Below are 12,453 nucleotides of genomic sequence, written 5' to 3'. Positions count from 1 at the left end.
AATCTGTCGTATTTTAACGTGAGAACAGGGGGTGATCCGGCCCGAGACAAATTCTCTGCATCCCTCAGCTGATTGTCTGCACTGATGTATGCTTTAGCAAACACCCTTGACCTCTGGCACTGTGTGCTCAGAGAAAAAAGTTAGGAGCACTACCTGTATTCAAAGTGCATTATAAAAATGCCTTGCATTAATGTTACCCAAAGGGAGTGTGTTTGTCCTTTTCTACCTGTTAATATTATTCCTTGTTGCATTCTTCTTTTTACGACCTTCCTCTCACCATTATCTGCCATCTGCTCATCTCCCTGCTTAGATTGATACAACTCTCATGTCTATATGTTAAATATGAAGCTACAGTCTGCAGCCGGTTGACTTAATCCGCCAGTTTCCGTTTTTATGCTAAGCTAAGCTAATAATAAGCTGTAGCATCATATTTACTATACAGATAGGAGAGGGGTATCTATCTTCTCAATTAGGTCTCGGCAAGAAACAAAATAAGAGCATTTCCCCAAATTTCCATCCAACACTAATGAGGCTCAAATTGAAAGATACAGTAGAGGTAGCTTAGCTTAGCATAAGACCTGGCTCTGACCCAAAAAAACTTAACAAAATGAACTCAAAAGCACCTCTAAATTCACTAAATAACACGTTATATTTTGTTTGTTGTATCCACCCAAAAAACAAAGTTTGTGGTCTTGTGTAGGGTTTTGTGCCAGACTTTTTCTTGGCAGGGAGCAGAAAGCCAGCAGTCTCTTGGAAGTCACTATACCCGGCCAACAGAGTAATTAGTGAGCTTTATGGCTGCCCATAAGTGGACTTTTTTAGTATTTACTGAAATGTTAAACTATTCCTTTGAGATGCATGTAAGGCTGAAAAGTTCTTGGTAAATAATGATGATAAAATAAATAATAATATAAATGATGTTAGTTTAACAAACAGGCCAGATCCAAGAGAACTCAAAGAACACTAACAGAGTGATAATGTGAAAGAAAAGTAGAGTACCGTAGACATACTTTACAAGTCAAATATTTGAAACCGTGCCTTAGTGAATGAAGAGTAAATTCTCGACAGAGCGGAGCCGAGCAGACTCCTCCTAGCTGGCAGGTGTGTTGAGAGAATGATTCTGAAGTGTTTGATGTCTCAGGGTGCACTGGGATCTTTGCTCTTTCATCGTTCATAAATGGAAAAAAAGTTGTAAATAGCAGGGGTCCATGCACTCAGCGCTTAGTCTAATTTCCGATCCAAAGCTTTGATGTTCTGAGCCCCCGTTATTGTTACCTGCTGACAATGAAGCTTGCTGTGTGACTGGAGGGGCAATGGGCCCACGTTATACACTGGGTCTAGGAAAAGCATCTATAACGAGGATTTATTAGTTGCATTTTTTTGTCACCTTAACCCTTTTCTTCCAAATAAAAGGTGTTGCCCAGAGAAGTTATTTTGTCTATACGATTGTTCGTACTTTCAGAGTCATAGGTACATTTGCTTGATTTCCACTAACACAAAGTCTTCCTTTTGTGTTTTTCTTTTCATCAGGGGAGAAAAGGAGACCCTGGCATCTCACCTGGGCCAGCACCTAAAGGAGAGAAGGTATTTTTTGCCCCCTTTTCTTACACACTACATCAATTTGTAGCATTGTCCTGCTTGGAAACTCCTTGCATTTATGATTGCTATATTTTTGCAACCATCCATTGCCGCCTTTTGACATTCTTGCGTTCTGTTCCAGGGAGACTCAGGGATTATTGGCCCGGTGGGACTGACTGGCCAAGAAGGTCGGAAGGTAAGACCAAACAATACGCCTGAATGTATTCCTTCCAATGAAATAATATTCAAAGTTCTTAAGTTGATGTTGTGAATGAGCAGGGTGCTTAAACTGCTCCAAACTGTAAATAATGAGGGCCCTTCAAAAATTGGGGAAATCCCAGGAAAGAGTCTGCATGAGTCATCGTCACCATTTCATAACCCTTTTGTTTTTGTATTGTGTCTGTTATGATGTCTTTATAAATCTCGATTTGCGTGTGTGTTTGTGTATTTAAACCCACACATTTTTTCAGAGGATTTCTCCTCGTCTCCTCCTTAATTCTCTTCATCTCGCTTTCTCCTTTTGTGCTGTGTTCACCATTTCTTCCATCTGTGTTGGCTGGATCCAGCAAAGAGGGGTTTTAATGTTGGCAGGAAGGATGTCATGAGGGGTGAAGAGGAAGGGGGGTTGTCATCAGGGAAATGAGGATAGGGATCATGCACTCACACACAAAATCACCAGTGTCTTAGACGTTACTTAAGGGATTCATGACTGAAGGGAAGAAAAAGTGGGACAGAGAGAAATCAAACGAACACAGACCAAGTGTGAGTCCGAGGTGAAAGCTTGAGTTGTGTATGTCTCTATGTTCCTGGATGTGTGCATGCATTGCTGCGTGCTTGTCACTGTGTGTGCACATAAAACACACATCAATCAGATACAATACAGCAGTGACTCCCAGCCCAGGGTATCTGTAACCCAAGGGGTGCTTCTGCAGTTGTAGAATAGCTCTGTTAATTTGGAAAAAAAGAAAACAGAAAGAAACTGAAACTAGTTAGCTTGCAAGCTTGCCAACTAGCTAGTTAGCAATTTAGCAGAGAAGTCTAAACATTAGTAAGCTAAGATGATAAGTAGTTATCGTTAAAAGATCGGATTAAGCGTTGATAGTTAGCTCAAACTCATGAATAAATGGTTCAAATAAAGATAAAAATGTATGGATGCACATTTAAAATATACGTTAATTAAACAGTTGAGAAGGTTAGCTAATTGACTAAACTGACTTTAACAATTTTATAAAAAAAAAAAAAAAATATATATATATATATATATATATATATAATTAATAGTGTAAAATAACTGCTGAAAATCAATTGAAATGTCCATGTTAACCAGAGTTTATTGGGCTGGGTCCCAATGTAATATAGGACACGATAGTGTCTTCTGTGCTCCTCAGGTCTGAAGTAAAATAATCTGTTTCACTTATTCTTAAACAATCAGATGTAAACAAATGTCTCATGGTGGCAGAAGGAGATCTCATAGACATACAATCACATTCTGTATCTAAAAGAATTGGCCCCCCACATGTCAAACAAAGCAGAAGAATTAGCTGAGTAATTGAATTTAGCAGTTCGATTGTATGCATTTCAGCAGAGGTGTGAAGTGCCTCAGCATGTATTCACTGACTTCCCAGAGCCACAGCGCTCCTTGTCAGACTCTAGTTGGACGGCTGCCTCAAGTTTAACATATGGCTTTTGTTAGGAGTCGGCTTTTCTCCGAGCGTCTCTGTGTCCAGTTGCATGTCTGTGTCTTTCTCTTTCCCACACACACACAAACACACACGCACACTCACACACTCAGTCAGAATGGAAAATGTAAAGCTGGTGGAAAACATTCGCAGATTTCTCTCAAGCTAAATGAGTCTTGGCGGAGATTTGACGGCCCATCAGAAAGTCAGACGGTGACATGTGAATAAGAGCTGCAGGTTAAAGTGTGTACTACTCTGAGATTAGCCACAGTTTAACGTTGAACATAAAGGTAAGGTTACCTGGCAGGGACGGAAACTGAAATAACCTACTTGTTGAACTTAGATGAGCAGTGCTGATGCTCAGAAAATTGTCTTCACAACACCCAAGGGTACATTATAGCTGCCCGGTAGGAGTTAATCAGAATGACAACACATCATCATGTTGGGAAGTTGTTGCCATGGTAAAGTCATACAAGACACACTCTGACATCATCGCTGCATGCCTCAGGTATTGGCCAATGAACCACAGACACGATGACTGTAGGGGAAACTTGTTAAATTAGCCACAAGGAGTCAGCTTCCTTTCCGTACACAAACACAGAGCAGCTGATTAACCCATTTGCGCTAAAGAATGTGCAAGAACTCACAGGTCGCCTGCTGTTCTTCTCGCTGTTGATGCTAATGAATCTTGATCCTACATGCCTACACATTGCACCAATATGACAGACATGTGAGTCAATGTCCAAACTGTTCTGTGGTAGCGCGGGCTGTCTAGAAACAGGCTTTTTTTCAGTCAGCTCAGGTAGGAAAGTCCCAGGCGCTGATTCAGGTCTCTCCACTGAGACACTGAGGCGGCCTGCTGCAAGGTCAATGCTGAATTGAAAAGCAATGATGACTTTAATTGCAATTACATCTCAGTGGTAGGCCACCCTGAAACACACACGTGCTGTTTCTTCCTCTTTTTACCTTCTTAAGCAGTTTCTTCTTGCTCACTTGGCTCGCTACTGTGAAGCTGTGGTTTAGGAAAACGGGACAACAGCAGCTTTTCCTCTGTTCTGCTTCGTATTTTTCCCCTCCACCTTCGGTGTCTCTCTTTTTCACGCACAGACACACACAAACGCACACACGCAGGCTCTATAGCAGCCTTAGCATGACACTTCAACTGGGATTTCTGGAATCTGGCCGCTGGTTTTCCATGGAAAACTTTAATGGAGAAAGCAGTGGTGCTTTGAACGTGCGATAGCAGAGTGGGATTTTACACCGCCAGACAAGCCAAGCATGTTCCGCTCTTTACAACATTTGTTCTACCAAGCAGAGTCTGAATGGCTTTTCAGTATGGTAGGCAGGGTCAGGGAGAGGGGACACACAGAGAGCCAAACCTCAGCTACAAGGCCACATTACAAGCCACACGTCTTACCTTACTGCCTCCATCCTTCTCTCTTCTAATGTCTATTCCCACTGTGGGCTGATCTGTCGCTTCTCACTGTTTGTCTGCCTTTTCTACATCTGTCTTTCATACTACTACTGTTTTTTTCTCCCTTAAAGTCAAGAGTACGCAACAGTAGCATTGTGACTAAGCTTTGCAAGGTTTTAAATACACAATTGTTTGCTTTCACATCTTTTTTCTGAGCAGAGTCTGTGTTTGTAATTATTAACATATTTATAATAGATAGAAAGAATAGAAAGAGTTTCATTGTGGATAGTCTATTTGCTATTGACTAGTTATGATTTTTTACAGATAATGTTCCTTTAAAAGTAAGTCCAAACCATAGTTCTCCCAATAAGAACATCCTATAAATACAAAGCGGAATGATCTATTATAATTTCCCAGAAGAGGCCAGACAGTGTATTAATCAAACTTGTTTCCCTCATTTATGCAAGACGGTTTATTGTACGACATTAATCTGTCTGAAGCTCCCAAAGACCTGTTCCAAACCAAACTCTCTCCATTTAGTTCCTACTGTCCCACTGTTCAAACTAACTAAATCCACAGGCTCAACATCATTGTAATTATGAGAGAATTCAAATCAACCATCACTTTTGTGGCGTGTTTCACAGGAAGAATAACAAATCATTTCTGTGTCTTCCACCGTGCTACTAGGTAATAGTGACACTGCATGCAAGCAAACATGCTGCTGAAATTGCGGTTCTGACAGGGATGAGATGAGGGATGTTTTTCCGCCGGTTAGATTTCAACCAAATTGTACGTTTATGTTCATGCAGTTGTTTGTTACGTCCGTGCTCACCAGAATTCTGCATGGAGGGTTTTTGTTTTACTGCACATGCATGGAGCCAGATGATTGATCCGAGCTTCAAGGGGGATTCGTAGAGAGAGAGGCGGATGATGAAAGCAGAGATTAATGAGGTTAGGGGTATATTTCTGCTCCCAGGGCGCTGTCCGGTGAAGGCAGACCGTGGAAGACGCACATTCATCATTTTCTGTGTACAGTTGTTAACAGACACGAGGCTTCGGCTCATTTGAACACCCACAAAGTTAAGTGTGTACAGAGTAGCTGGTAACAGGTCAGAAGAATGAAATATCTTCTGCAGACAAAATATGTCTTTTACTTTATTTCTGCACTAATGCGCTTAACGTTCCCTGGGGCACTCCTCGGCTTAGTGGGGTACAATAGGGGGGAGGGGGGGGAGGTAGGAGGTAGGAAAGTGTTTGGGGTGCTACCGGGGAGCAACATAAAAAGCATTCTGTTGGGTTTATCTGATTGAACACACATGCTTGTAAAGCAAGTGGCACTAAACACAGGCAGGCCGGTGGGAATGCCCGCTCTCATTAGCAAGCTCATAATGAGTCAGATAAGGATCTGGGATGGTCTGGCTGGGGGTTTGGAGGGTGTGGTTAATACCCAGGACCCACTGTGTGTGTGTGCGTGTGCGTGTGCGTGTGTGTGTGTGTGGTGGGGACCTCACAGCACAGCTTGGGAACATAAGCCGCTACACATGTTTGTACTATAAGTAAGCCGTGTAATAATACGTTGTACATATATCTTTGTGTGTGAATGTTTGTGCTTGTGTTCCTCTTCCTGTCTTTGCTTACATGCACATATCATATATCAGGCTCGATTCAACATCAAATGGCAATTTTCAAAACGTCAGATACAGGGGCCATGTGTGCAGCCATCCCGGTTCTCTCTAACGACACTGCTTACCAACTGCACTTTCATGGAAAACACGCACATGTTTCTACTTGTGTTATCAGCACCTTCTGTCATCTCTGTTTGTTTAATGTGTCTTAATTGGGCATTTTCATCCCAGCTTCAAGCGTCTCCTCCTAGTGGTCTTTTGATGATGTGCACAAGTTGATGTGAGGTGATAGCGAGACAGAACAGTTCTCCCAAAGAAAGCTGGGTTTTTACTTAGATACAGAGAGAATGGTAATATTAGGGCTGAACGATTTAGGAAAAAATATCTAATGTGATTATTTTGACTGATATTGCAATTTCAATGTGATCTATAATATTCAGTGGAATTATATTTTTTCACATAATAATTCAGATTTTCATTGAAAAACATTGATTATAGTGTGAATCTGCAGGGATCTGTACCAAATGAAGTTTTCTTAAATCTGTAGAGGATGATGTGTAGGTCAGAACACTTCTGCAGCTAAACAATAGTTAATTTAGAATTTAGTATTTTGACACAGATATTTCACATTTAACAAATACTGCACCTCCTGTAGATTGAAAATTGCAGTTGGCCATATTGAGATTTTGATAAAATGTACGATATAGTATAGTATGATTTTGAAGGATTGTCTCTGTGATTTAAAAAAAAAAAGCTAAAATATAGATTAGTTTTAACTGTATAACTGGTTATTAATGTATGTTTACACAGTTGCTGTACTCATTTAAGTACTGAATGGGGAGTGTAATGCTGACAATGGCAGTTTAAAATGGTGGTATGAAGGTGTAAGCCAGTGAGAGTAATCATGTAACATAATGAGAGGAGGGATGCTGTGTCCTCTCCCTCTGCTGCAGTCAGATGTCAGGACTAAAGGATGGTTTACAGGAACTTGGGGAGTCTTGGCTTGGTACTCTGGAGCTGTGGTTTAGGAAAACGGGACAACGGGAGTCTTTTCCTTTCTTTGCCCTTCTGTTTTTATTTTGTTTCCCCCCCCCTTCTTTCCTTTCCTTTCTCTCTCATGCTCTCTCACTCTATCAAACTGTGGTCTAGAAATGCTTGTCTTCCCACTTTTGATTTAGTTTTTCTCCACTCTTTGTTGGGGGTCTGTCTTGCTGGAGTCAGCAGAATGTAGGAAAAGCACTCTGTCAGGCTGTCTTCTGTGTTCTACAGGCAGTGGGAAGGACCCGCTATCTGACCCAAACAGGAAGACATTTATATCCTCACCATGCCATCATACTGGCATCGCCTTGCGAGCACCATTTTTCTATGAACATGGCCAATGGAAAGTCTGATCCCCTTGACAGAAGGGCAGATTGATTCCTTACATATGGCGCTGAACTTGTCTGTGGTTGCTGCCACCATTAACATGCATATTTTACTTCGCACAAAACACCACTTGTTGCTTGTCGAGTTTTTCCACGTTTACGTACCGTTTCCAGATCTTGAGTGTTTTTCTTTTACCTTTTCCATTATTATATGCTTCAACTAACTTCCCATGTCTCTTTATGTTTGTCTCTTTAGGGACTGAAAGGTTACCCTGGTCCACCTGGACTCCCTGGAGAGCCTGTAAGTATCTCTCTCTTCATTCCATCGATACCCTTTTCCCTGGCTTTCATACCATATAGATGTCGGTCTCCCATGCCAATGCTATTCTTCACACTTCCATTAATCCCGCACTTGAAAAAAGTTCAACATACTCAAATCTTGCAACTCATGCCAAGATGAAGTCAATATTTTCCTTGTTTCTTTGCTTACACATAAAACAACCCTCCTTTATGCATTTGCCTACATGAGGAATGAATGAATGTTTTCTACTTATGCAGTCGCCCATAAAGGCCCTTTTCCATGACTAATCCCTCATATTCTCACGTCTCACCTCATTCTTTGAAAGCCAGTTGTCATCATCTCCGTCTGTGTGTATTTGTGTGTGTGTTTGTGTTTGTGTGCGGGCACCAAGCATGCCTGCAGTGTAGCCAGATTAGATTAGCCTGTTATAAAGCACTGGTGAGGACAGACATCTGGCCAACATGCTGTGCTGTAGCGATGCTCTCCAGGATATCAGACATCGATGCCAAAGAGAGAGAGAAAAATACAGAGTGAAGAGAAACAGGAACGAGCCAACTAGGCCAACAGTGACACGCTCACTACAACACTGCAGCTTTGAAGAGAGTTTTCCTTTGTGTGACTGCCTTCCCTACAGCATGTTGCCTTGATACTATCTTAATCTTGTGTGCGCATTTCTTTTTTCCTCATACTCTCCTTCTCCTCTATCTGCCCCTCATCTCGGGATAGCAGTTCAATGAACTCCTTTATTCACTGCTACAAGTGGGAGGAGACAGGACTCTGTGTGTTTAGTTCAGCCCAAAGGGACTATTTTAAGTTTGGAGCATTCAGCCTTGTGTCCAGAGCTATTTCCAGTCGGGATGGGTCATACTACTGTTGGTATTAAGGAAAGACCTGAGTCATGGAAAGCTGAATGGAACATTCTCCTCATTGTCAAACAGTTTTAAGTAAGTCCCCGTTCTCCGGGTGACATCATCAGCGTAGGGAGTTCCCCGCACTACTCATCGCGGAGAAGGAGTCCTCTCTCTCGTCCACCACCATGTCCTTCCACTCTGTCCATCCTCGAACGCCCCCCTCTTTCCCACAGAGCTGTTTCTGCTGCTCATCACAAATCTAGCCTTGAGTCTGAATCACCGCAGCACCAGCGATGGAGTAATAGGCACAACTGTTTGGCAGCTTGGATTCTCCAGCTATTGGGAGCAAAAAGTCCAGCTGGTGTGCATAAAGTGTTGATGACTCTTTGTTACTGTAATACACCATGGGCTCTGCTCAGAGCTCCACTTCACTACTGGCCGGTGAAAGGTCCAAACCTCACTCAGGCAAATTCTTGTCTGGCTTTAACTGGCTGCATTATGCACTATATTTATCCAAGAGAGGGGATGGCAGGCAGTGCACGCGGCTGCACGTCCGGAGTGTGTCAAAGGAAGTTATACATGAACATTTGTGCGTTGCGCAATTTGGACACAACCTGCTCCACACACACCCCCCCCCACACACACACACACACATATAAACCAAACTCCTAATTAGCTTATATAAACAGACCACATTTCGTCAACTTTCAGCAGTAACCACGAGTCCTGGTATCCAACAGATACAACTGGTAGGAATGTGTGATATGAAGTGATGGAATGCAAATACATTCACCAAAGTACAGTTCTTAAGTACTTGTTCGAAGTTCATGTACTTTACTAAAGGATTTTCACGACACTTTAAACTTCTACTCTGCTGCAATTCAGAAGCAAATCCAGTTATTTTTGCTCCACTAAATGTATTTGACAGTTAATTACTTTACAAATTAAGATTGTCTATCAAAGCCAACGATCATCTTTTAAAATATTATACATTACTATAAATTAAAATACCCAACAGTACAAAAATACTTAAAACAAACATTACCTCTATAGACTACAGCAGTAAAATGCAACTTATTGTACACAGGACTGCATCAGTAATAATAATATAATGTATAACAGTATATCCATCACAGGGACATTTAGTACTTTGTTTTTGATACTTTGATACTGTCTTATTCTCCTCATTATACGATCATTAGCTCTTCTATCTGTAGTCAATCTCCTCTGCCCTGACTCCCTCTCTAATACTGTCTGCTACTGTGCAGAATGGCCTGCCTGGTTTTTTTTTTTTTTTTTTTTTTTTTTTACTGCAATTTTGATCACCCACCCAATTTCCCTCTCCCTCTCTCTCTTTCTCTCTCTCTCTCCCTCTCTTCCTCTCTCTCTTCCCTGCAGGGAGAGCAAGGTCCAGTCGGAAGCCCAGGTGCCAAAGGTTATCCTGGCAGGCAGGTGCAGTAAATCCTCTGCTGTGACTGGTACAGTTGTAGTCAGGGCCATAGTAAGGGCAGAGGGCCAAGTGGAATTAGGTTATGTTGAACAGCTGACTTGGAGGAAAATATTTGGGTAAATACTGTGTAGAGGAATTGGAATATTTGGTCCAAGAGAACAACACCACAAGCTACAGCCTCATAAATTACCATAAACCTGAATGGGTTCATTTATTGCATGCACAACATTTTACAGGATTGCCTGTTTTTGTGCCATCCCCGCCACAGCATGTGGGTTTACTGGCATCATTACAATGATTTGCACAAACTATTTAGGAACTGAATATTTTACATTTGAAACAATCTTGTGGCATTTTAAATATATTTGATAGATTGTTAGTTGCAGTTGCACATTGACAAACACATCCACAGTGTATTTTGGGAAAACATTTTTTTAGGTATAATACAGTTAAAGTGTTAGACACTGAAATAAAGTTCCCGTCTCTGTTTTTCAGGGTTTACCAGGGCCGGTAGGACCATTGGGGCCTAAAGGCGTTCGGGTAAGTCTTCCCTTCAAATGTGCTTCTCAAGTTTGATTTTATGTCTAACTTACTAACATTGGTGCTTTGACAGGACCAGTGAACATATTTATAGGGAAGGCGGTCGGCCTGACTGCTTTCTGACTGTTTAATTAAAGGTTGCAGACTGCTGGTATTTTGTGCTGTGATCCCTATGTTGCATGAAGACATGCATGTGCATGTAGATACGACAACATCCAAAGTTTATGGACATTATGAGATCATGCATGCACTTTGTTGCACCAGCATCCACCACTGCACACATAAACACATTCATAAAAACTCAGCCAACCAGTGTGTGCCACTATTAATAGTATGGTAAACATAGGAGTCTTTACTTGTTATATAAGCAATATATTACTATACACAGACCCGTACTGAAAGGCTGGCTGTTGATAAGCCTTTTCCACATACAAACACACACCCTTAAGGTACACAAACAAAGAAACACATGCTCACGGACACAAACAAGGATTTTTATGTAGAGTTCCAATAAAGGTCCTTTATCAGCTCCCCTTGGCTGCTCCAAAGCCTCCCCTGCCCCCACTGGCTGGAATTTCCTGTTTGGGCTCCGTATGAGGCCCTGCTGTCTTAAGGAGGCATTCTAGTCCTCTCGCTCTCTCCCACTGAGCCACCTTTCCAAATATTCTGCACTCTCTTTTGCAGCGTATGCCATATTATGTGCACGTTAACCCACTTTACTTGCCTGGAACCATCTACCTGTTCCTCCGGTGTTCTACTGTTGTGGTGTTTGTGCTTGTGTTCCTGTGTGTGTGTGTGTGTGTGTGTCTCCCCCATGCACCGACAGCTCATTGTGATGTCCTGGCTATCTTCAGAGATCCCTGGCGTGAGGGTATGTGCCCTTGGACTACATCGTGGAAGCCAGCACCATGCAGTCCATGGGCATATACACTTGCCTCATGGCTTGGTTCTTCATAGAAGCCCACCCTATCCATGCTGGACCCTCGGCCCCTGAAACCCGGCCCTAGAACCAATGGGAGTTGCTGTTCTTCCTGCTGCTTTTATGGCGTCCAAATACTCACATCCCATATTCCTCCCCTCTCTTTCTCCCTTCTTCCCCTCTCCTCTGGTCTCCTCTCCTCTCCTCTTTTTCCTGTCTTTCCTTCTCCTCTCCTCTCCTCTCCTCTCCTCTCCTCTCCTGCAGGGTTTCATTGGAATCCCGGGGCTTTTTGGCCTGCCTGGGCCTGATGGCGAAAGAGTGAGTTCTTGTCAAACGTGTATTTTCACTCAAGCACACTCAATAATTGTAAATATGTACGGTGACCAACCGAACCAAGCTAATGGGCCCTGTGAGAGGAAAAACAGTGCCTCTCTTGCCATTTAATTCAGCTGTCTTGTTGTTGTTATAAAGTGGGAAACAGTCCCCAGCTGTCCGAGGTGCTGCTGTGTAAGGCTGCGTGGGAGTGTTGATGACTCATATGATAAAGGCCCCCTCTTAGGGCCTTAGAACTGCCTGAACTCATCAAGGCCTCCTCCTTCTGTACACCCTCCAAAACATGAAGCGATTAGCCTACTTATGACATGCTCCAGGAGGTTGAGTCACCGCAGGGCAGGCTGTAATCAGGACCCCTCCAGACAGACAGCCAGACAGACAGACAGCCAGACAGACAGA

The 12,453-nt window shown here is 42.5% G+C and overlaps 1 protein-coding gene across 1 annotated transcript in view; it reads left to right on the top strand.

The window, feature by feature from the left end:
• col27a1a (collagen, type XXVII, alpha 1a) overlaps window positions 1-12,453 on the top strand; it is a 63,792-nt gene that overhangs the window by 21,876 nt on the left and 29,463 nt on the right. The window contains exons 6-11 of the mRNA XM_054612641.1: window positions 1,531-1,584; window positions 1,721-1,774; window positions 7,917-7,961; window positions 10,211-10,264; window positions 10,758-10,802; window positions 11,986-12,039. Coding sequence (XP_054468616.1) covers window positions 1,531-1,584; window positions 1,721-1,774; window positions 7,917-7,961; window positions 10,211-10,264; window positions 10,758-10,802; window positions 11,986-12,039 — 306 coding nt within the window. The remainder of the gene's footprint in view (window positions 1-1,530; window positions 1,585-1,720; window positions 1,775-7,916; window positions 7,962-10,210; window positions 10,265-10,757; window positions 10,803-11,985; window positions 12,040-12,453) is intronic.

Source organism: Anoplopoma fimbria, chromosome 14 (assembly GCF_027596085.1).
Source record: "Anoplopoma fimbria isolate UVic2021 breed Golden Eagle Sablefish chromosome 14, Afim_UVic_2022, whole genome shotgun sequence".
NCBI lineage: Eukaryota > Metazoa > Chordata > Actinopteri > Perciformes > Anoplopomatidae > Anoplopoma > Anoplopoma fimbria.
This window is presented reverse-complemented; position numbering and strand designations above follow the sequence as displayed.